Source organism: Cetorhinus maximus, chromosome 4 (genome assembly GCF_964194155.1).
Source record: "Cetorhinus maximus chromosome 4, sCetMax3.hap1.1, whole genome shotgun sequence".
NCBI lineage: Eukaryota > Metazoa > Chordata > Chondrichthyes > Lamniformes > Cetorhinidae > Cetorhinus > Cetorhinus maximus.
Genome location: NC_135882.1, coordinates 120,400,491 through 120,425,886, shown reverse-complemented (window position 1 = coordinate 120,425,886; position 25,396 = coordinate 120,400,491). Strand labels below are relative to the sequence as shown.

Sequence of the window (25,396 nt, the reverse complement as noted above, 5' to 3'; positions counted from 1 at the left end):
AGTTTTAGAGTATAGATAGTTACATAAGGTAATATTTAGTGTTTGCTTTGTTTGACTCTATAGGAAAAATACTTTTGTTTTAACCCTTGGGATCTTCTGGCTTCATTCTTTCAATAAATAACTAGGATTTTTAATTTAAAAATAGTTGCTGGTCCCAACCCGAGATCACAATACCTCTCATAACAGTGCAATTATATTATTGGATTTTAATAATCTTGTTACTTATTCTGGACCAGTGCAATATATAGAATAGTGTTATTTGTTGTCCAATAGTCAGTTATAATGCACAACTGAAGTTTCATTTTAAATCATTTTGTATTACATAGCGATAGAAGTGGACCAATTGGTCCATCAAGCCTGCTGCACCATTTTGCTACTTAGGCAGCACTTTACCTTTTAATCCCAGTTCTCTGACTACTCTCTATATCCTCTCAAGTAAGTAATTCCCTATTAAACAAAGTAATTTATTCTCCTTCCATGGTCTTAGGGAGAGTGAGTCTCGCTACCCATTGTGTGAAGAACGACTTTCTGGGTTTGCTCTTAGTTCTATTATGCTGGAAACGGTTAGCAGGTCAGGCATCACTGGAGGTAACAGACAAAACATTAAGGTATCAACCCTTCCTCAGAATTCAAGAGTCCATTGCTGAAACAACTTGCCTGTTCTCTCTATGGATGCAACCTTCCCTGCTGAGTGCGTCCACCATATTCTCCAGCATCTGCAGCAATTTGTTCTGACCATTCAACAATACGTTGTGTTTGCAATGCCACCATTGCTCAGAAATGTATGCTTTTTTCAAAGATGATTTATTTGGATGCTTTTTCAATGGATATAATGGACTGATCAATTGGCATCTCTTTTTTTCCAGATATGGTTACAGAAGTATGGCTATCTTCAAGCTAGTGAACCCAGAATGTCAGTATTGCGCTCTTCACAGTCCATGCACACAGCTGTAGCTGCTATGCAGCAATTCTATGGAATTAAAGTTACGGGGACTTTGGATGAAAACACAATAGAGTAAGGAACGTCTGTTTTCCTCTTCAACCAGCACCAGCTCACAAGTGCTGCATATGCCCGCTCGAAGAAGTCGATCGCTCCTACTTGTAATTCACAGAGCAACAATTTTGTCATTTTCAATAAAACCACAAAATATAAGATTTCTCCATTGCATCTTAAGGGAAATGCCACTTATTAATGTAGTGGTTATCATGTTTGGAGGTAGCAGGAAATGTAAAATAATCATTTATATTCAGTACGTACCTTTCAATCCTACAAATCAAAGGTTTGATTTTTTTCTGTTCCATAGCTATGCACAACCATCATCTAGGCAGGCCTAAGCTGTAATAAAAATATTTACCGGTAAGTTGCAGATGCATGCAACTTAAAGATAATTTTCAACCTTGAAGGAAGATGGGAAGGTAGTGTGAGGTTTGTAATAAGTTAGCACTGTGCAATGACCAGGCCAAACCTGAGAAGCCAAAGTTGTTGATGAAAATGTAACTTTCCTTCTACAATAAGGATCGTTTGCAACTATTTCCAGTCTGTATGTATTCATTGAATCTTTTTATTTGGAATTGCTGAAGCTGAAGCATACCCAAACTGTCCAAAATGTCCGATTGAAAACTCATGGTGGATTCCTATTTCTTCTGATATTTCAAACTAGCTCCATCTCCTTTATAAGTTGACCAGTGAAAGCTGACTAATTTCTGGGTGTCACAGTATCAACCAGAAGATGGCGGATTGAAGTTTATGAGCAGTAGGTGCCTCAATGTTATTTTTCTCATTGGGATGTGTTTTTCGTATCTCTTGGCAAAGGCATTAGATGCTGAATGAGGTTAGTACCTGACTGAGCTTTAGCTAACTGTGACAACAAGGCTCATGTATTTCTTGCTTTGAAAAATTTGGAAAAGGTTCGCTCATTGGCTTTCTTATTTTAACAAAGTCTCAATAAAATGGCAAGTTCACCTGTGAGGCAGCAGGAAGAAGCTTGTAGCTGACATGCCTTGTCTCAGTTCTAATGGCAGTTGTACAATTTCTCGCACTAGCCAACCCATCCCAGCCCCTGGTTGCATGGGGAACAGCTGCTTTCAAGAGAAGAAAATTGAGATTAAAAAAAAGTAAGAATGCCAATGAGCGAACCTTTTCCAAATTTTTCATAGCAAGAAATACATGAGCCTTGTTGTCACAGTCAGCTAAAGTTCAGTCAGGTACTAACCTCATTCAGTATTTTTATCTCCCAGAATTGAATTTGAACTCCATCCTGCCCAACTAATTAAAATGTTAAGGCTGAAGTTTGCTTGAGAAATATCAGAGCATAAAAATACACTTCAGCGGTCGATTCCATAATCCCAATTTAGGAGGTGTTAAGATTTCATTAGACCGGATATACCCTAGAGACATTAATTACCCTGAATGTATTTTAGCACCTTTATTGCTACTTGAACATGCATAAAATATTAACTGTTAGTCTGTGCAAATTGTCAATTTTTTAAAGTCAATAGTACAGCATGGCGATTCCCTTACCGGAATTTAAAAAAAAATTCTTAGTGTCTGATAGTTTAAGTTGGAAAACGGCAGGATTTTCCGCCCCAGCCCACCTCTGGGATTATCTGCTCCCGCCAAAAGTCAATGGACTTTTGGCTGTGTTGCCGAATCACCCGCGGTGGGTCCCGCCATGAGAGGGCCGGAAAATCCCAGCCTAAAAGATTCCAAAACTGAGCAGACAATTGTGACAGCTGCATCAGAATATGAGAAGAGACATTCTTAACATTGATTTTGACATTAGCAGTACCACTAGTAGGAGTTTATGTTGTGAGGTCAGAATTATAATTTTCTTATTATAGTTAAGATCCGACGATGATGCTAGTTGAAGCAAGAACGAAGACAAAATTTGGCAGATAGCTGACTGTCCGAAAAGGGAAAAAAGGGATAAAGGTCAGCTGTATTAATTTTTATTTATTATAAAATGGCAATAAAAACTCTTCCTCATGAGTCGCTAATGTATTATGCGTCTGATGCTCCCTTTCACATGGTACATGGAGCATAGGTCATGTGGGTTCACACTGTGAAAACAAGATTTAGATGTATGCACTTGGCATTTTGCCAAAACCACCATTAATATATTTTCTGAGTTTGAATTAGTGCTGTGCTTTAATAAAGTTGATGCATCAAGTTGAGCTGATTTTGATGCACTAAGAAGCGAGAACATACCTGCCTGATACTGTAAGTGGAGACAAGGGCACTGCAGTGGTGCACTACACTACAGCCTGTACAACAGAGTGGTAGGACATTGGGGCACAATCACAATATTCCACATCCAGTGGTAACTTGTCTCATCCAAGAGGAACTACTGAGCAAAGGCCATAGGGAACGATAGAAAATCAGAGGCCTTGGTCACTTTGTGCATTAACCATTGCCTTTTTTTATATCCATCCATACTTTATGGCATGGGGAGAACAAAGACAGGGTAAAAAATATTTTAAAGAAATGGGATCTATCCTACCAAAATATTGACCTAGACATTCTCTTCCTGTATACTCAGATATTCTTCATTTCATTTTGAACTGTTTAATTTTGCTCTTATATATTGGATACATGAGGAAAACAAGAACAGGTTTAAGCATTCAGGGTTACAGCATTAAGAATGGTAGCCCCTTGCAGTGTAACTGCTTCAGGCTTTGGATTCTCTTTTGGTATACCATAGTGCCTAATCCTGCCTTGCTGAAGTACAGACTTTCTTCTTGAAGGAACATATAAAAAGGCCCATAGTTCCTCAATTAAGAATAAGTGTGAGAATTCTGATTGTTTCTGTAATTAACTTCCCATGAACAGAGCTGTCTTCATAGGAATCACACGTTTCAAAGTCTTGTGTGACCACAATTTGTTATCAAGTTACTACTTTTGGGGAAAATAGGTATTCTTTAATTTTTCATTGAAGGAGGAATTTTATAGTAGTGAGTTAGCCTGCCTGTGAAGTGTACAGTGTTCGATTCTTTTCAATTAATTAAATTGTGCAACCTTGAAAGAACTCTGACTTGGTTGAGCAGAAGGGCTTAACCGCATCTGCAAAATATGTACGACAATTTATTAAGTATTATTTGAGTATTTTCTAGACAAAAACATACGCCATAGAATTTTAGGACAGAATTTTCCGCTCGTCAGGTGGGCACGCACCTGACCTGAACGAGCATAAAATGACGCACAATAATATCGGACGAGCACCCTGATATCATTGCACTCGCACGATATTTCAGTCGGAGGGCACACGGGGGAGTCGGCAGCATGCCCACTGACAATTAGCAGGCCTATTAAGGCCATTAAAGACCTAATTAAATAAAACTTTTCGCTGCCCGTCCAACCTTATGGTTGGCACGCAGGTGAGAAGGCCAAGGGGCCTTTGGGTTTTTGCGAAACCTCATCCACGGTTTCATTCAGTCAGTAAAAAAAAATTTTAAATTTCAAACTAATTCCTAACATGCTCATGTGAGGGGGCATGTTATTAACTTTTTTAAATCTTTTTTATTTTCAAAAATCTTTATCTCCCTGAGGCACCTCTGTGCCTCAGGGAGCTTTTCCTGTGGGTACCCGCGCACATGTGCTAACATCTGCCATCGTTCTCCTCCACCAACCCCACCCCACAAGACAGGCAGCACTGAGCGTTGCAGCGCGCGTTTCACAATCGGTGGTGGTCGGCTTCTTGACCACTCCTGCTCGCCCCCGCTGAGCCCGCCCGATGAGGGCAAAATTCTGCCCTTAGAATAGAGTAGGAGGCCATTCAGCCCATCATGTTTGTACTGACTCTCTGCTAGGACAATCCAAAACTGATCTTACTGACCCACTCTCTCCCCTCAGCCCTCTATCTCCCTCTGTTTACAATGTTTAGCATGATATTTGTTCCAGTTTTATGTCTGATGTCCACACTTTCAATTTATGGCTGGCATTTTGGCTCTTGAACTTGCCAGCTCATGATCGGTGCCTGCTCACTTGGATGAGTGGAAAATCGTGGGCCACAGTGCATTTATTTTTTCTTTTGAAATGGCTTATTACAATGCACATCACTGGAGTCTCTATGACTGTTTTTAAATTTTGAAGTGTGGAAGTTTTGAGAAATGTGAATCAGTTATCCTAGAAATAATTGAGAACAATGGGACTGATATTGCTACAGCAGGGCATCAAACAGTCTCTGCCAATGGTTAGAGATGCCACTGCAGCCTTTGGCACAAAAATATTTTTCCCACTAAGTTGTTAAAAGTGGAAGCTGATAAAAGTGCAGCGATGGAAACAGGGCATCTTGCAACCTGAGCAAACAGGGCAAGCACCAGGAGATCTCCTTAGCCAATCAGAATGAGAAATGAACATAGGAGAATTAGATGCAAATTAGAGTGGGCAAATTCAATGCCATATCAGGTATAGAGGGAGAGATATAAAGATAGGCAAAGATAGATTGGATTAAAAGAGAGAAAAAAAAGACAGAGAAAAATGTTAACATTGTCATTTGTAGAATCTCCAACATGCAATACCTATAGGAATGAGCCTTCACCTTTGTTATAATTATTTTTCAGTGCCAGAGAAGTTGATTGCCAATAATTAGCAATCATTGCATTTTAAAAGCATTCTTACGTTTATAAAGATAAGACCTACTTTTCAAAGCCTGTTTCATTCGTACCTACCTCGCAAATATAGCAACTGCGTGCCATTCATTGCATGTCAATAATTAGGCAGGCAGTGAAATGCCTTTTCCTAAAGCTAATGACAGTGGTACAACTGCAACAGCAATTTTTGGATAGTGGCATTCACCCCGTATCTGCTTCTTGCCTGAATTTTCCATATCACATTTGCATAAATTACCCTGAATGTCATTAGCTTCACGATAATTTTGACAGCAAAATGTGGCTCAATAAATTTGCCTGAAAATCTGTAGCTGCAATTAGTTTAAAGGTAATGACCCTATAGTTCTTATAACTGTAGCAAAACCAGTTTTCTGAAATGAATACCATTTAACTTTTCACCCCTAAAGTTTAAAAAGTATGCATATACTTATGGCCCCATTTGCTTAATATGGCACAGTTACAACCTCCTGCTAATCCTGTCATTGTCTTGCATAGTCTGCATTGCTACAAACCAACTCACACATAATTAGAATAGTAAATGCAACCAAATTTGCAGAAACCTGGGATTCTGCACTTAGTGTGAGACCACCTGGAGGAGGTGTTCTAACACATCTTTGCCTTCTGGTGTAGTGTGACTGTTATCTCAAATGCACAAAACCATCTGATTAACTTGAGTGGAAATGACTGAAATAGACAATCATGTATATTTGATTACCATTACACAGGAAGATGGGTATGTTATGGTGTGCAACTTTGCAAATGCCTATTTGTGATTTTTCTTTCCCAAGGAACCAAAAATTTAAACTGCCCGCACTTGACATGTTAATACCTGTGGTAGCATTGTTCTCCTGGAGTAAAACAGTTTGATATATGGAGATGATCTATACATTAGCCAGTGGACTTAATTGATCACACTTACTAATTACAGGCTTTGAAGAACATGTTCTTTAATCCCCTTCACACTTCTTAATCACTGCATTTTTCCCAAGAAAATATGTTGGGACCTCTAACTTCCCCAACCCCCAAACCCACATGCAAATTGACATCAGACAAGGGATAGCATGGGAAAACCACTCTATGCCATCAGACTGGGGGAGGATTTGCAGCCAGCAGTATATGTCAAGGCCAGGAGAATCAAACAGTATACCAGAGGACAGAAGCCCATTACATGCAATTGTCACCATGTGTATAAACCACATGGGTCCTACAAGAACCTCTTACTTGAACTGTGCATCTGATGACTTCACCTAGTTGGCTTTTGGACACTTCTAGCAAATAAAAATGACAAGGGCCTTTGAATTTTACAGCAGCGCTTCCTTCCAAACTGCCACAGGGAACCTGTGTGACTTCATGTAGGCGATGGACACTGTACCATACAGTAAATAGATCCCTCAAAATGGGCATCAGCCTCAGACAGCAGGTGTCCGGATTCAGCAACTTCTTGATCATCTGATCGCCTGTTTTGGCAACTCTCAGCTTCACCTTCTTCTACCTCTGGCACCATAGCAAACATTTTGTCCCAACGTGACTTTGTTACGAAACATTATTTGAGTGAAAAAAGGATACACCATATAAGCGCTCCCTTTCCTGAAAATAACAGCACAAGAAGGATCGAGAACCAGAAGACACCGATTTAAGTCAATTAACAAAAGAAGCAATGGCGACATGAGAATTTTTTTATGCAGCATGTGGTTGGATCTGGAATGTAATGCCTGACAGCGTGGTGGAGGCAAATTCAATCATAGCTTTCAAAAGAGAATTGGATAATTATCTGAAGAGAAAAAAAATGCAGGGCTACAGGGATAAGGCAGGGGTCTGGGACTAGGCAAATTGCTCTTGCAGAGAGCAGCATAGGCAGGTTAGGCCAAATGGCCTCCTGTGGTGTAACCATTCTATGATCCTATGATATGCACAGCATATTCCAAACAAAATTTATTTACAGAAAAACAATTAATTTGCATCCAAATTATACAACTTGCAGATCTTTCTCAATCCTATGCTTCCCCTTCGTAACTAACCATATTTTGACAAGGACTGCCAGAGACTTGGCATGTGTTGCTATCCTAAGATTTGGCAGTATCAGTCCCAAGGACTTTAGCACCACTAGTCTTGGATCCTAGATCTGCAGCCCTAATGATTTAGTGTTGGTATGTAGGCACAGATGTTGGGTTACCCGCTGGCCCTGGCAAGATGACACCAATCACTACTACCTCCACAGTATGGTGGTGTGTCTCCCCCTGAGGACCATGACCTTCAACTTATAAGGTGGAGATGGTGAGATCATTGATTTTTTTCCCTTTACTGCTCTGCTACCTTGGAAAAGAGGGAACTAGCCATGAATGCCATGCCATCTCACTTCAGGTGCCGCAAATAACTTATTTGTCAAGCTTGGAAGAGTACTGTCCCAAGAATCATTGCTCCCTTTCCTCAATCTTGACAAAAAGAGCATCTGTGTCCTCTTCTGCCTGCTTGACCAGGATGGGCATAAACAACATCTGCATTGCCATTCTCATGCCAACTTAGAATAAAGATGTAAGTTATCGAAACAGGGGAAATATTTGACCAGAACCGAGAGAAGAAACATTCCCAGGATTATGATGAAGACTGTACCTGTGTAGGGTTTTAGAACAATTACACCATTATTGAAGTTTCCTAAAAGTTCAGCTGCTTATACCTGTTTTACACGTGAACGGTGCTGACGACAGTTGTTATACTAATTAATTTAGGAAATTTGTATGGAACTTACTCAGCTGGTGAATGATGTTACTTTCTTGTGCAATGATGGTGTAACCATAGCATAACAGATATTGAGGAAATTTGGGCATCTAGTAAAACATTGAGAAAGGTGAACATCTGGACCACAGTATGTGACAGTCGTATCCTTCATAAGGTCATCATGAAATCTATAGGAAGAAATGGGTCTAATGCAGTGAAAACATTCAATTATGTTGATAGCTGGGTCTATTTTACTAAACTGGCAATAAAATAAATACTTCCTTTCTTCAACAATACTATCAAAAGTATAATGTTTACCCTGTTGTACTTTACTCAGAGGCCTTTATTCAAATATGATCATTGGTATCAGTAGATGATTGTGATAGGAGGAAGGCATCACAAAATAAAGCTCTGTTATGGGCATGTGACCCACCCGCTTAGTTTTCCTCCACATGCTTAGTTGTTTATGCCCAAGTGCAAAACAGAAAGATTTAACTTAACGTAGCCTATGTGAATAAAATCAATGTTAATGTTAAAGTGACCATAGCAAAGGCACTTTCAGTCCTTTCACTACCCATATAGGTTATTGTCCAGAAATCTTTATGTCATTGTGCAGAAGGATGATCTGTGTTTGAGCCTGCTTGCTTAAATATGCTGAACGCGATGTACCTATGGTCAGATCAGTGCTTCATACTCCTGCTGCTATTTATACACACACTACCCTGGAAAGCTCTTGGCCTCCTTTATTCCTTTCCTGGAAGTGGAAACTTAGTGAGGCCCAGTTCTGTGACCTAATGCCTGACCAAAGTGGCCATTCTTCATGCAAGAGTCTAGGCTGATTGTTGGCAGGCTACTTGACTGCATGGCATCACAATTAGGTTTCACCCTACATAAACCTTTAAAAGACAATTAGATGTTTCATTCCCTGTTTAGGGAGTCAGTGATCAATTGTAGCCCCTTCTCCACTCACTACATCTCCAGTGGAATTGAGAAAACTTGCTAATTTGAATCTGACACATTCTGGATTAGCATTACGCAATTTCCTCACTCTGCTAACAATTTTCCATTTGACAGAACTTTGAGTGCTCGATACAAGTGTCAAATTGTCTGAGAGCTGCTCATAATTTAGATTGAACTATATTTGCATAATTATTAGTGAATTATTATACTTATGTGCAATTCTACTTAACTACAACCAATCTAATGTTATATAAGTTCTGATGATAGATTTGACATAATGATGGAACAAGTGCATCACTTTGACACTGTACGTGTTGCAGCAAAGAGAAACATGAGATGAATGAGAAAGTTCACAGTTTTACAAATTCAGATCATAATAATATGTAGAGGCCTCACCTCCCCCCACACCAAGGAAATGGACAGGTTGGAACTATTGTTTTAACAGTTGAAAAATGGCTGCTTTGTCCACTTTTCTAAATACAAATATTTGCCCTTAAAACCAGGTTAATCAAGTCAAGTTTTTAAGCATCCGTGTTGAACCTGTCCACTTATCAAAATGGACTGTACAATTTGCCAGACAAAGGCAGATGTAACACAAGGTGCTTGAAAGTCAGGTATTGGTTTGATGTACTTGTGGTGCATGTAGAGTTTTCATTAATTCACTTTATTATGTGGATAACGACACCTTAATAGCTTCATTTTTTTTTTGTTCTGTCCCTTGCTTCATGTGATATAGTGATATCACCTTGAGGTGAGAACCTGTTTTGTTTGTCTTGTTAAATATCTCCTCGTTTTCAAATGTGTTTCAATTTTATTGTGGTGTGAACTTAATTATTTTAAAATGTAATGACTGTTTTTAGCACCTTAAATGTGGCCCTCCAGATATAGTTGCATATTTTGAAAATTGAGTGTAAGTAATGTGCATATTTCAGAACTGGTTAATATTATGAAATCTAACAAATATGTCAGGAATAATGTTGAGAGGGCTAGATTAAGACACCATGCCAGAATTTATGATTTTTTTTCATAACACAATATACCCAACAGCAGTTGTAAATTAGAAACTATACATTAGTAAGTGGTTAATGCACTTCATCCAATATCAGCAAGGATTAATTCTTAATTGATCTTGCTGTTAAATGCAGGCCTTCTACATTACATTGAGGATTTTTTTCTACTAAACAATCAATTATTATTCAAAAGATGATAATTGAAAATGGAACTTTTGACTTATTCTATCCTATATTTCACTTATTAACACGACATTTGGCCCATTAAGTATAGCCACCTGAAGGCCTATCCAGTACACCAAAAAATGTGGCATGGATATCACAGCAGTAAAAGAAATGTTCTTTAATTATTAGGTTTAATTTAGCGAAATGAAAAACACACTAAAACTGTCGCAATGAACCGCAATATTAAACAGACAATCATTACTGATGGAGAATGTTGAATGAATTTATGAGTAATGAATGGATCATGCAGTTCTAACCTGCTGATTAAATGGCCAAATATAATCCATTGATAAATACAATTGAATTATTTTCAGGGCCATTACACCTGTGCCATTTTCAATTTGAATCTGACTCTGGAGATTTCCTGAGATAATACAAAAGCCTGATTTAAAAAGGGGCTAAAAATCTAATCAGATTTATTAAAAAAGAATGACAATTAAAAATATGTTGCAAATTATAGGGGTTAATTTTACAAGCCTCTGCTGGGTAGGAAATGGGTATTATAAAGGCTGGGTACCCGTTTTACAACCCACCTGCAGTTGTTTTCCATTGACGTCAAAGGAAAATTGGTTGAGGTGTAAATCATGCAGTGAGCCCACTACTGCTAGTTTCCCGCTTGTGAGAACAGTTGAAATCGACCTCATAGGGCCTGTTGAGGAGCTAAAGAATTACGCAGTGGGCTCTAGAATGGAGTTTTTTATTTAAAAATACATACATTGTATTGAAAAGAAATGAAGCAATAAAGTTCACTGTTAAATGCACCTGGTTTAAGGATGTATTCTTTTATCTTTCACAGCTGGATGAAGAAGCCCCGCTGTGGTGTGCCTGACCAGTTTGGCAGCAACGTTAGATTTAGTGTTAGAAGAAAGCGTTACGCATTAACTGGGCAGAAGTGGCATCATAAACATATCACCTACAGGTATCTGTACTCGCATATCACCAAATGAGCAGTTTCACATAATATTCATCAGGATGTGTACGATGAAGATGAAAAGCAAAAAGAGTTTCAGTGCTGTAAACCTGAAATGCATTCAGAAAATGCTGGAAATGCACAACCTGTTAGCATCTGAAAGACAAAGGTCACACTTGAAATACTACTCTTTTTCATTTTTAGGCATTTACCCCTGGCATTTTTCTTTTCCATTTCAGCGATCTGAAGTATTACTTCCTAGAATCCAGCAGCAACTTGTTTGTCACTGAGTAGTAAAAAATTATTTTCTGTAGGGTATGTGTAAACCAGAATATATGTCAACAGGCTTTATTATATATTTACTATTTTAGGAGTGAATAAATTGTTTGATGAAAATATATATATTATTGCTGCCCTGTTTTGCTGTCCGTACTTACATTCAGCTGTTTGAGACTGGAATTCTGTGAACATAATTTTGACAAGAAGACATAATAATGATGAGCATCCCAAACTGGAAGCAGTGGTAAAATGCAAACATTTTCACTCATAGGGTAATTTTCTCACTTTGCATTCCTGGGAGAAAGCCCAACCTGTTGTTAGTGCATATCAGAAATTTGGAAGGATGGTTTTACATAATTTACTTTGAAAGGGAAGAGATACTGGATGTACAGAGATGCTCAACAATTGCATAATGTTGTACATCAACTTTCAGTCCAACCTAGCTAGTGAACAGCCAACTTTTTTGACAGGTTGGATACAATCCACTTGTATTCCTTGGTTGCAGAGTAAAAACAGTCTGCCTGTTTCAGTAACTTATTACTAAAGGAAAATTATAGTTAAGGAGACATCAGACGCATGTTTTCTAGATTACGTATAAACTATAACCATCCCAGGCATACCTTTTTAACGCAACCTCGCTCAGGATATTTCCAGCATTAGGGGATGATGAAAGCTCCCAAGCATTTGCCTTTTGCGATCCTCTAGTTCAGTAACTGGTAAACACAAAAACAGATTAGTGAGAAATTACATGTGGAATAAGATTGTGCTGTACAATAATGGCAACAAATATGCTTGAATGTTCTTATGAAATTTCTCTATCTTCTATTTTAACAATGATATTGATATATAAATGGATTAAAATAGAAGAAAAAAATCCTATGAACACTTCAATAAATTTGCTGCTAATATCACACTCCATAATTCCAAACCAATGAATTCATCAGGGGTAACCTTATTAACTGAGGCAGTTTAAGAGATGAAAGTCAGATAGCGCTGTCTGCTTTCTCTGTTGCTGGATGCTATTTATCTTAAAGTTAATTCAATTTGAAAGATTACCCAATAATGAGATATGATTCCTTAGAATGTCCCAGATTGCTTCACAGCCATATAGTTACTTTTGAAGTGAAGTTACTGTTGTTAAGTAGGCAAACATGGTAGCTAGTTTGCACACAGGACGGTTCCATGAGCAGAAATGAGCTGGTTAATCTGTTTTTGGTGGCATTGAGGGATAAATACTGGCCAGGCATTGAAAGTTTATATATTGACTAAATATAGAAATTGAAAATGTCAGACTATGGGCAGAATTTTCCCCCCCCTGTTAGGGGGGGGAAGTTTATGGGCGGGCGCATGCAGGCGCGCTTCTGATCGGCGCCCCCGATTGGAGGCGTGGCGCCATTTTACATGGGTGGGCCAATTAAGGCCCGCCCAGCGTGACGTCCGCAGGGAAGTGCTATGTGCTCCCTGTGCAGGCGGGGGGGATTCCTAAAATTGAGATGGCGCTCTTTCATGCACGTGCGCATGCGCACGAAAGAGCGCACTCATCTCCCTGAGGCAAAGTGCTGCCTCAGGGAGATCACCTCTACTTTCAAAAATATTAAAAATAGAAAAGAAAACTCCCTTACATGTCCCCTCATGTGACAATGTCATAATTTCCAAAAAATCTTTATTAAAATTTTTAAAACCCTACATGAAACCTCATCCCCCTGTGGCACCACCTAAGACCACCTAGAACCAAGGAGTCTTGAAATGCACTTAAAATGCCATTCAAAAATCTGCTTTGAAAAAACTGCTGCTTTTACAACCATGTAAAAGTGTCAATCAGGCAAAGCCTTAAGTGTTAGGTGATCCCTTAAAGTTAGAAATAAAATCAGAAAATGCTGGAAATACTGAGGAGATCGGGCAGCATCTGTGGAGATAAACAGAATTCACGGCTGGAATTTTCCAGCCCTCCCTGCGGCGGGGCCAGTGAGCCATTCACATCGGCGGGACCGGAAGATCCCGCTGGCGTGAGGGGCTGGAAAATTCTGGCCAGCGTTTCTAGTCAATGATAACCATTCATCCTGGTGAAGGGTCATCATCGACCCAAAATATTAACTCAGTTTCTTTCCACAGATGCTGCCTGACCTGCTGAGTATTTCCAGCATTTTCTGTTTTCATTTCAGATTTGTGGCATCTATAATATTTTGCTTTTCACTTGGAAAATGTTAGAAATGTTTTTTTTTAAACATTCATGGGATGTGGGCTTCGCTGGCTGGGCCAGCATTTATTGCCCACCCCTAGTTGCCCTTGAAAAGGTGGTGGGGAGCTGCCTTCTTGAGCTGCTGCAGTCCCTGTGGTGTAGGTACACCCACAGTGCTGTTAGGAAGGGAGTTCCAGGATTTTGACAATGCGATAGTGAAGTAATGGTGATATATTTCCAAGTGAGGATGGAAGGGGAGCTTCCAGGGGGTGATGTTCCCAACTATCTGCTGCCCTTGTCCTTCTAGATGGTCGTGGTTGTGAGTTTGGAAGGTGCTGTCGAAGGAGCCTTGGTGAATTCCTGCAGTGCATCTTGTAGATGGTACATACTGCTGCTACTGTGCATCGATGGTGAAGGGAATGAGTGTTTGTGGATGTGGTGATAATCAAATGGACCACTTTGTCCTTGACGGTGTCAAGCTTCTTCAGTGTTGTGGGAGCTGCACTCATCCAAGCAAGTGGGGAGTATTCCATCACACTCCTGCCTTGTGCCATGTAGATGATGAACAGGCTTTGGGGAGTCAGGAGGTGGGTTACTCATTGCACAATTCCTAGTCTCTGAGCTGCTCTTGTAGCCACAGTATTTATATGGCTAGTCCAGTTCAGTTTCTGGTAAATGGTAACCCCCAGGATGTTGATAGTGGGGGATTCGGTGATGACAATGCCATTGAACATCTAGGGGTGAAGGTTGGATTCTCTCTGGAGATGGTCATTGCCTGATGCTTGTGTGGCGTGAATGTTACTTGCCACTTGTCAGCCCAAGCCTGGATATTGTCCATGTCTTGCTGCATTTGAACATGGACTGCTTCAGTATCTGAGGAGTCGCAAATGGTGCTGAACATTGTGCAATCATCAGTGAACATCCCCACTTATGATGGAAGGAAGGTCATTGATGAAGCAGCTGAAGATGGTTGGGCCTGGGACACTATCCTGAGGAGCTCCTGCAGTGATGTCCTGGAATTGAGATGACTGACCTTCAATAACCACAACCATCTTCCTTTGTGCTAGGTATGACTCCAACCAGCAGAGAGTTTTCCCCCTAATTCCTATTGACTCCAGTTTTGCTAGGGCTTCTTGATGCCACACTCTGTCAAATGCGGCCTTGATGTCAAGGGCAGCCACTTTCACCTCACCTCAAGAGTTCAGCTCTTTTGTCCATGTTTGAACCAAGTCTGTAATGAGGTCAGGAGCTGAGTGGCCCTGGCGGTACCCAAACTGGGCGTCAGTGGGCAGGTTATTGCTAAGCAAGCGCCACTTGATAGCGCTGTTGATGACCCCTTCCATTATTTTACTGATGATGGAGAGTAGGCTGATGGGGTGGTAATTGGCCAGGTTGGATTTGTCCTGCTTTTTGTGTACACAACATATCTGGGCAATTTTCCACATGGCTGGGTAGATACCAGTGTTGTAGCTGTTCTGGGACAGCTTGGCTAGTGGCGTGGCAAGTTCTGGAGCGCAAGTCTTCAGCACTATTGCTGGAATATTGTCAGGGCCCATAGCCTTTGCAATATCCAGTGCCTTCAGCCGTTTCTTGATATCACGTGGAGTGAATCGAATTGGCTGAAGACTGGCATCTGTGATGCTGGTGAATTCCGGAGGAGGCCGAGATCCACTCAGCATTTCTGGCTGGAGATTGTAGCAAATGCTTCAGCCTTATCTTTTGCACTGAGGTGCTGGGCTCCTCCATCATTGAGGATGGGGATATTTGTGGAGCCTCCTCCTCCAGTGAGTTGTTTAGTTATCCACCACTGTTACTGACTGGGAACTGTGGCAAGACTGCAGAGGTTAGACCTGATCCGTTGGTTGACACTTCATTTTTAGGTATGCCTGGTGCTGCTCTTGGCATGCCCTCCTGCACTCTTCATTGAACTAGGGTTGATCCCCTGGTTTGATGGTAATGGTAGAGTGGGTGATATGCCAGGCCATGAGGTTACAAATTGTGTTCGAGTACAATTCTGCTGCTGCTGATGGCCCACAGTGCCCCATGGATGCCCAGTCTTGAGTTGCTAGATCTGTTTGAAATCTATCCCATTTAGCACCGCAGTCATGCCACACGACACGATGGAGGGTATCCTCAATGTGAAGGTGGGACTTTGTCTCCACAATGACTGTGCGGTGATCACTCCTACCGATACTGTCATGGACAGATGCATCTGCGGCAGGCAGGTTACTGAGGATGAGGTCAAGTATGTTTTTCCCTCTTGTTGGTTCCTTCAGCACCTGCCACAGACCCAGTCTAGCAGCTATGTCATTTAGGACTCGGCCAGCTTGGTCAGTAGTGGTGCTACCGAGCCACTCTTGGTGATGGACATTGAAGTCCCCCACCCAGAGTACATTCTGTGCCCTTGTCACCCTTAGTGCTTCCTCTAAGTGGTAATCATTTTTAAAAGGTTAAATGGGGAAGGATGGGAAAAAGAACCGAAGGAAAGGTCTGTGATTCAATGGAAGACAGGAGAGATTAAATGAAAAAAGGTAGGGCTAAAGGGAATGGTAATGGACCAAGAAAAGAAACAAACAAAGGATGTGTCTAGCGCAGTTGTGAATGGCAAAATAATAAACAGCTGCTGTCCAAAAGCAAAAAATAAGGCTGAGACCGAAATATGCCAAAATAGGAAGCAAAATGGGGTTAGGGATTATGGTCTGAAATTGTTAAACACAATATTGAGTCCAGAGGGCTGAGATGTATGTGCCTAATCAAAAGATAAGGCGTTGTTCCTCAAGCTCATGTGCAGCTTCATTAACACACTGCAATAGGCCGAGGTCAGGAAGGTCAGCATAAGAGTAAGGTGGAGATTTAAAATAATAAGCGACCGGAAGCTCTGGGTCATGGGGAAGGAATTGTCCCTTTAGAATGCTGAAAGGGGAAGGCAGGGGAAGATGTGTTTGGTGGTGGCATCGTGCTGGATGTGGCAGAATGGTATCCATTGAATACAGAGGCTGGTGGGTGGAAGGTGAGGACAAGGGGAACCCTATTGTGGTTCTTGGAGAGAGAGAAAGGTTTTTTTTAATTCATTCATGGGATGTGGGTGTCACTGGCTAGGCCAGTGTTTCTTGTCCCTCCCTAATTGCCCTTGAGAAGGTGGTGGTGAGCTGAAGTGTGGGAGATGGAATGGAACTGTTTGAGGGCCCTGTCAACCACGCTGGGCGTGAATCCTCAGTTGAGAAAAAAAAGAATACACATGAGAAGTGCTGGTATGAAAGGTTGTAACATCAGAACAGATATGATAGAGACAGAGAAACTGTCTCGGGACCTTGGGAAGAAGGCAGAAGCGGGCTAGTCAGGTATGGGGCTTATGAGATTGGAAGCCGTGGAGGGAAGATTTCCAGAAGAGCTGAAATCAGTGACAGCCCTGAGTAGAATGATTTGATGTGTGGTAGTGGAGTCATGGTCTAGAGGGCAGTACAGGAGTAAGTGGCAGAGATTTGGCATTCAGCTTCTGCTAGGTAACAGACAACAACAGCACCACCCTTGTCAGCAGGTTTGATGATGATGTTAGTGTTGGGCTGAGAGAACAAAGTGTTACAAGTTCAGAGGGAGACAGGTTAGAGTGAGTGAGGGGAGCAAAAAAATTGAGATGGCCGATGTCATGCTTAACGAAAAGATCTAGAGGAAGTAAGATGCCAGTGGGAGGGATCCATGTGGAGGGAGATGGGTAAACGAGTCCACTGTGTTGTTGGAGGATTCCTGACAAAAGAAGTGGAAGCATACGCAAAGCTGACAAAAAAAGCTCATAATATCATAATAGGAGCAGAAGTAGGCCATTCGGTCCATTAAGCCTGCTCTGCCATTCAGTAAGATAATCACTGACCTGATTGTGGCCTTAATTCCATTTTCCTCCCTTCCCTCATAAACCTTGTAGATTAAAAATCTGTTTAATTCAGCCTTGAATATATTCAATGACCCAGTCTCCACTGCTTTCAAGGGAAGAGAATTCCAAAGATTAGCAACTCTATGAGAGAAAAGAAATTCTTCCTCATCTCCTTCTTAAATGGATCACCCCTTATTTTGAAACTGTCCCTGAGTGTTCTGTTGACAGTGTTCTGGGGAACACAGTCCCCCATGAGATAAAACATCCTCTCAACATTTACCCTCTCAAGCCCTGTCAGAACCTTAAGTATTTCAATAAGATCACCTCTCATTCTTTTAAACTCCAGTGAGCCCAACCTGCTCAACCTTTGCTCTTCAGACAACACCTTCTTCTCAGGAATCAGTCTAGTGAACCATCTAGACCTCTGCACTGCTTACAATGCAAGGATATCACTCCTTAAATAAGGAGACCAAAACCGTATGCAGTATTCTTGGTGCGATCTCACCAATGCCCTGTACAGTTGTAGCAAGACTTCCCTACTTTTACATTCCATCCCTCTTTCCATAAAGGCCGACATTCTGTTTGCTTTCCTCAATACTTGTTGTACCTGCATGCTAACATTTTGTGATTCGTGGACAAGGACACCCTAGTCCCTCGGTACCTCTGCTTTTCTATTCTTCCTGCCAAAGTGGACAACCTCACATGTTCCCACATTATTCTCCACCTGCCAAATTTTTGCCCCTTCACTAAATCCAAATGCCCACTTAAGGGCCTCAATTGATCTCCAGACTTAATTGGGGGGGTGCGTTGGGAAGGCATTGGTTCTGCATCCTGCATCTTGCCACCCCTCCCCCAAGCCTGCTCCCAGGGGGAGCATTAAATTCTGCCCACTATTTCAGTTTCTCCCTCTGCAGATGCTGCCAGACCTCCTGAGTGTTTCCAGTATTTTCTGTCTTTATTGCAGAATTCCAGCATCCAGTAGTATTTTGCCCTTTTTGGAACTGCCACACTTTATCCTGGTAACATCCTAGTTAATTTAACTGTTTTTTTCCATTCCTTTTATATCCTTCCTATAATGAGATTCCTAAAACTGTAACTGTGGCATAATTAATATCATGTACATGTTTAGCATTACCTCTATGCTTTCATACAGTAATCCTCTAGATAGAAACCAAGGATTACATTTGTACTAATGACACAGCCAAAACTGCGTAATCACTTGGCACTGTCTTCATTATAGTGCAAAATTTCTAGCATTGTGTTCTGTCAACAAGCTTTACAAATAGTCTAGCAACCACTAGTGACAAGTTAGATTCTGCAACAGCACAATTGGGCCGTAACTTCTGACTAGCGTCGGAAAGTGCTGGCCCTCAGGAATTAGAAGAAATAAATACCTACTTACCTGGTCTTGAAAATTATGCTGACACTTCCATTCGCCGGAGCTGCTTGGGGCCTGCATCGAAAGATTCCTCGCAGGCCCCAGCGATGTGTAGATCCAGCGTATTCAAGGAGGCCACACCCCCTTTTTTACAACAGTAGCTACCGTAAAGCAGGTAAGTTTAAAGGGCCAGGGTAATTGACAGGCCAGGGGGAAGGTAAGTGTCTAAGTTAAGTGGATAGGATTTGGGGGTTGGGGGTGTCCAGGGGCAGTCCAGGGTGGATGTATCGGAGGTGGGGCGGGGGTGGGGATTGGGGGTGGGGGGGTGGGATCAGTCGGATGTCCGGGGGTGATGGGGGGGTCAGATGGAGATCTGGTGGTGGGGGGGTTGGAAGTCCGTTGGGGGGGGCCCGAGGTGCTGCGGGTGCGGGGGTGGTGAAAGGGTGTTCCAAAGTTGGGGGCCAAGGTCGGTCGGAGGTCCAGGGTTATCATGGGGGTGGTGGCCGGAGGTACGGGGAGGGCGGTAGGGGGTCAGAAGTCTAGGTTCCAGGGGGGCTCGTAGGGGTGCCCGAGGTCGGGGGAGAGGAGAAGTCGGAAGTCCGTGGGGAGTGGTGGGAGGGTTCGAGGTCGAGGGCGGAGTTCAGTCGAAGGTCTGGGCAGGGGGAGTAACAGGGGGTCAGAAGTCCGTGGTGGGGGTGGGGAGGTCAGAGGTCCAGGGAGGGTGTGGGAGTGTTGGAGGTCGGGGGTTTGTGGGGCATGTCAGAGGTTGGAGGAGTGGGGGATCGGAGGTCGGGAGGGCGTAGGTTCGGGAGGTGGAGTGTGTCAGAGGTTGGGGGTGGTGTTTGGAGGTCGTGGGGGCAGGGGGTTTCGGAGTTTGGGGGAGTGGGAGATCGGAGGTTGGAGGAGTGGGGGATCTGAGGTTAGGAGGGTGGGAGTTTGGGGGGATTGGGGTGTCAGAGGTTGGCAGTTGGTGGGTGTCGGAGGTCGGGGGGGTTGGGATGGTGGTCAGGGAGGTGGGGAGTCTCATGGAGGTGGTAGGCTGGGGGTGTGGATGGAGTTCTGTTGGGTCAGTCTGGGTCCTTACAATAGTTACTCAGAAGTTAGAAGAGGTTTTAATCTTCGAACTTCTTCTGAGCAACTATAGGTATAACCATGACAGAACCATCCAAAGTTTGCGATTTAAACCGCATTTTCAGATGGTTCCCAACACAGTGCAATTGTCCAGAGGAAGTGTGCACTTCTGGGCAATTTCCATGCAAACCCTTATCTGGGAACCTCCCAGAGAGATTCTCCAACGCATCTTTGGGGTACCCCCCAAATCCGATGCAGGGGAACACTGAAGTTACGGGCCAATATATCAAAACCTCTGATTGGCAAAACTCACATTTGAACAGTTAAGCACTTGTTACTACATTTTGGTGTGCAATATTTTTACACAGGCATTAATCCGTTTGTTCTAAAGCTATGCACACAGGAACTTAATGTGTGAACTTCACCAATCTGAAATCTTACTCTATTATCACCTAATTCTTTGTACTTCAGACTGATAGTTATTTGGGGCGATACCTTCCATTGTGGAGTGCATGTTGGATGGCAGGAGCAGAAATGAGAGTGATTTCCGCTCGGGAGGATGTGGGTGGCAGGATGTGATCTCGCGCTGTTCGGCTCATTATATATGCCTGAGTGAAGAGCTCAGGAAATCTCGCACTGGGGCGGGCAGGAAGTTGCTGACCCCACCCTTACCTCAGGGCATCAATGGTCATGATGCCATATTTAAAATGTACCTGGACAGCCATGCACTCACGGTAAGCCAGGGGAGCTCCAGATTCTGGCTCCATTAGAATGTCACAGAGCAGACAGCGTGTGGCCCCACGATTCAGCGATGCCTCCCTGCAGATTCTCCTCCAGGCTGTCCAGGAAAGGCAGGAGGTGCCTTTCCCCAGGGATGGCAGCAGGAGGCACTCCTGTCTGACCACAGCTGCCTGGCAGCAGGTTGCAGTGGAAGTTGATGCACGTGGAGCCCACAAAAGAACCCACAAGCAGTGCAGAAAAAGGATGAGCGATCTGATGCGTTCTGCCAGGGTAAGTGGCACCATCTACTCACTGCAAAGTGATACTCATAAGGGCATCAGGCAGTGTAAGTGTGTGAGTGCAAAGGGATTGCAGACAGGAGTTTGGGCTGCAGGACTCAGCAGCAGATGGGACATGTGCACTGAATGTGTGGCAGCCACTTTATGCTCTCAATCTTCTATCAGCTGCAGGACATTCTGCTTGTTAATCATGTACTGGGTACGGCTCAGGAGCTGCCATAGGCATACATGCTCCTGAACTGCTCATGTACCCATTGGGATCACACTCAGTCCTTCTGTCTGTCTGCAGGACAAGGAATCCCACAGTAAGAGTGAATGGGCCAAGACCGGCAGCGGCATGCCAGATATCAGAGTGCTCAGCACCTTTGAAGAGGAGGCCTCCGAACTAATTGGGGAGGAGCGGGACTGCGCATGTGCTGAAGGCGAAGCAGGACTCCCGAGCAAGCCAGTGAGGATGCCCCCAGGCTGCAGTTGTCAGATTCGCCCACAGAGTGAGGCATTATTTAGATAAGGGAGCCTGCTCAGGCATCCACTAAAACTTTCTCTTCTCCATTCCAGGTACCAGCAAGGAAAGGGGAAGGAAAAGAAGGCAGACCACCCACAGACCCATCTCTAACCCCAGCTCTGAGGATGATGACTCTCAATCCTCAGAGGATGCACCATCATGGTGTTCACCTGCATCCTCCACCAGTGCAGAGACGTTCACCTTGGTGGGTGCACCTTCTACAGTAGGACTGGGATCACAATTTTGTGAGCACCTCACAGACATGGGTACACAGCTGGGAGGGAAAGTGATAGCCAAGATCCCTGACACTCAGAGGACTGCTGGAGACGAGGCCTCTGCTCAGCCCCATGCACGTGACAAGCCTCTGGGCTCAGCCGTAAGAGACATGTTGGAGATGCAGAGACAGGCAGGGGAACATCAGGCAGAGTTGCCAGTGGCCATGCGCAGACTGCACCCGAGACTGGAGGCGTCCATCCACATTCTGTCTGCTGCTGTGGCTCCGGCATGCAAGCGCTTGGCTGCCTCCATGGAAACAGGTCCAACAGAATGCACAGTGACTGCCGGATATGTGCTTGGACCTGCACTCCATTGCTCTAGCTATGAGTGCAGTGAAGCAATGGCTAGGCGAGAGAGGGACGAGGCACCTTGACCTCCCTCCAGGCACCCCTTCTTCTCAAGGAGTCAGGGAGGTGCCATCCTGCACCAACAGGAAGGAGGAGTCCCAGCAAGGCACCCCAGCACCCTCATCCCAGGCCACTCCAAGGGTGCCCTGCCACTCCACCTCTCCTTTGCCAGTGACCCCGTCACCTCCAGCAGGTCAGGCTGAGGAGAGTGCACCTGCACCTGAGCAGGAGATCTTGAGCAGGCCAGGGTCCTCCAGGCCTCGGGCCACCAGAGGAGCCCCACCCAAGTCAGCACAGTCAACTGGGCAGAGCAGTCAGCAGGCTGCCTCCACCTCAGCTGTGGGTGTCGGGGCTGCACTTAGACATAGTAATAGAAAGCCAAAGATAAAGAAGGTTTGAAGGTACACGAGTGTATACAGTTCTGGCACTTGTAAATATATGTTCACTTGCACTGTTTGGAAGTTTCCCGGATTCTCGTCTTGCTGCCAGTTGCTTCAGTGGTCATGGATATTTTAGGGCGTGAAACTCGGTCCCCTATCAGAGTTCAATAATGAGCTCCCATTGAGTCACTTCTCCCACATTATCAACATTGTGATTCCTGAATATTCCGACATGAGGATGCTTAAGCACTGGTCGTCATCCGTGAGTGTGTGGCCTAGGCACACATCATACAATCCATTACTTCCAGCTCACCAGGTTCTGAGCTCTGAGAATGATGTCTGCGCAGAGTGTTAAGCGAGGTCATTGCATCCCCTGCTGCTGTTGCACTGATCTGAAATGTGGGCGGATGAAAAACGTCCTCAGGGGAGTTAAACTGTCTTTGTGGTTGGCAAGCAACATTGTAGATGCAGTTTTAGGGTTAAAAAAGTGAAACTGTCTTCTGTGGTCTGAACAATAGAAAACCAGAGGCTTCCCTACATGTTAGCAGAATGATGAGGTGTGCATGTTTGCTTGTTGAAATGTAATATTGAGCTATCATGCAGGTGAAGGCTGAAAGTAAGGAGGCAACAGACCAAATTGGCCTTGACTGCAAGAGGGATTGAGTGTAGGAATAAAGAGGAGTGTGTGAAGTTTACTGCAGCCCTTATGAGACTTCACATGGAGAATTATTTGGCCTGCTTGTCTCCTTATCAAGGGTAAGATTAGACCTCGCTTAAAGAGATTGTAACCAAAGTGCATGTGACCTCGTTAAAGGACTGGGGTCAAGCATCAAGCGCTCTTACAGAGCTCTGCAGGGTCCTTGCGGGAGAGTTGTTTCACCTGGCTTGGCATCCAGAATGAAAGGACACAGCCTTGCAGTGACAATGAGGGTATTGAGGACTGAGATTTGTAGCACTCTCTGAAATTGAAGGGTTCTGTGCGCTTGGACCTTTGCACCCCATAGCGCAGTTGAGGCACTGTCATTGAGTGGACTCCAAAATTACTTCGATACTTTTTGGGCTGATAAAGATGTCAATGGACATGGGGTCACTGTGGGGTGAGTAACGATCAGAAGCTAGTTACAAGAACTTCCCTGATCAAGGTGGCATGGAGGTGCAATCTCGAGGGGCCAAATGGTCTACGCATGCTGTTCTTCCCTGTGCACTCATGTTCCTGGTTCCACCTGAAATCCCTCTGAAAGGTCTGCTCCCCATTGGGAGCAGATGTGAGGATGACATGAATGCATCCCTGCCCAGGTGAGATTTCATGTTGCTTTCAATGTACCAAGCTAACTGACTTTGTAAGGGCATGGGAAAACTTTCATTTTTGCTTACAGATGCCTGAATGGAGTTCTGTGCAGGTCATCATGTGCGCATTTGGTGCAAGGGTGAGAATGACTGCTCTTGACATCAATGCAGCATTTGACCGAGCATCAAGGAGCCCCAGCAAAACTGGAGCCAATGGGAATTGGGGGAAAACTATCTGGTTGGATTCATACTTAGTACAAAGGAAGATGGTTGTTGTTGTTGGAGGTCAGTCATCTCAGCTCCAGGACAACACTGCAGGAGTTCCTCAGGCAGTGTCCTAGGCCAACCAGCTTCAGCTACTTCATCAATGACCTTCCTTCCATCATAATGTCAGGAGTGGGGATGTTCGCTAATGATTGAACAACGTTCAGCACCATTCGCGATTCCTCAGACACTGAAGCAGTCCATGTCCAAATGCAGCAAGACCTGGACAATATCCAGGCTTGGGCTGACAAGTGGCAAGTAACATTTGTGCCACACAAGTGTCAGGCAATGACCATCTCCAACAAGAGAGAATCCAACCATTGCCCCTTGATGTTCAATGGCATTACCATCACTGTGAATGTTGTAAAACCTAATGCACTGTCTGTCTGGCTCTTGGGATCCAAGTGGAATTGGACAAATTGATGCGCTCTCCTGAACAGGGCATCAGTCACCTCTTGGTTGCACTTGTGTGTCGCTGACTGGAGATGCTGCACGGGCTTCCATTTGAGCTTTGGAAGGAACCACTGGTAAAGAACTTTGAGGCCGCAGTGATTTTAATTCCGCTAGCATGGGATTGCTTCCAAGTTGTTGCGGACGCAGGTCTTCATTGAGAAGCTGGCAGAAGTGTGCATCCGCATTCTGGGACATCCTAAAGTGATTCCGGCATTACCTTTGTTCATCTGCAGGTAGCTGCACCAGCTGCCGTATACCCGAGTTCGGGCCAATGCTCGTCATCGCACTGGCCCTGGTTGCAGCATCCTGACCTTCTTGAGGTCCCGCTGCCTCTCGATCCTCTGGCCATTGCTCCGCCTGCCCCTGGGCTCACCTGTGCATGTTCCTCCCCATCTGGGCCAGAGCCAGTAGAAAGGCAAGGTTCCCTGGAGCTTGCACCATTTATGCAAGGGGGATCTGTGACCAAATTGCAGTGATCCATCTAGTCAGCATATTGTTTGTAGATTAGCCTCCATCTCTGAACATCTGAGCCAGCGTTAAGCCCTATGGCTGGCATCTGTCTAGACATGGCAACCCCACCCCAACCCTTTCAGGTGAAGGACATCCTGGAGGGCCACAGATGAGTGTTCCTTTCATTCAAACATGTTGGTGTGCAATAATTCT

The 25,396-nt window shown here is 43.8% G+C and overlaps 1 protein-coding gene across 6 annotated transcripts in view; it reads left to right on the top strand.

The window, feature by feature from the left end:
• Positions 1-25,396, top strand: part of mmp16a (matrix metallopeptidase 16a (membrane-inserted)) — a 280,337-nt gene that overhangs the window by 71,189 nt on the left and 183,752 nt on the right. For 3 of the 6 annotated variants that reach the window (XM_078540700.1, XM_078540701.1, XM_078540702.1), the window contains 2 exons: positions 867-1,015; positions 11,314-11,436. In XM_078540700.1, coding sequence (XP_078396826.1) covers positions 867-1,015; positions 11,314-11,436 — 272 coding nt within the window. Of the gene's footprint in view, positions 1-866; positions 1,016-2,841; positions 2,933-11,313; positions 11,437-25,396 lie in introns of those variants that run through there. The other 3 variants (XM_078540705.1, XM_078540703.1, XM_078540704.1) reach the window with 2 other exon arrangements.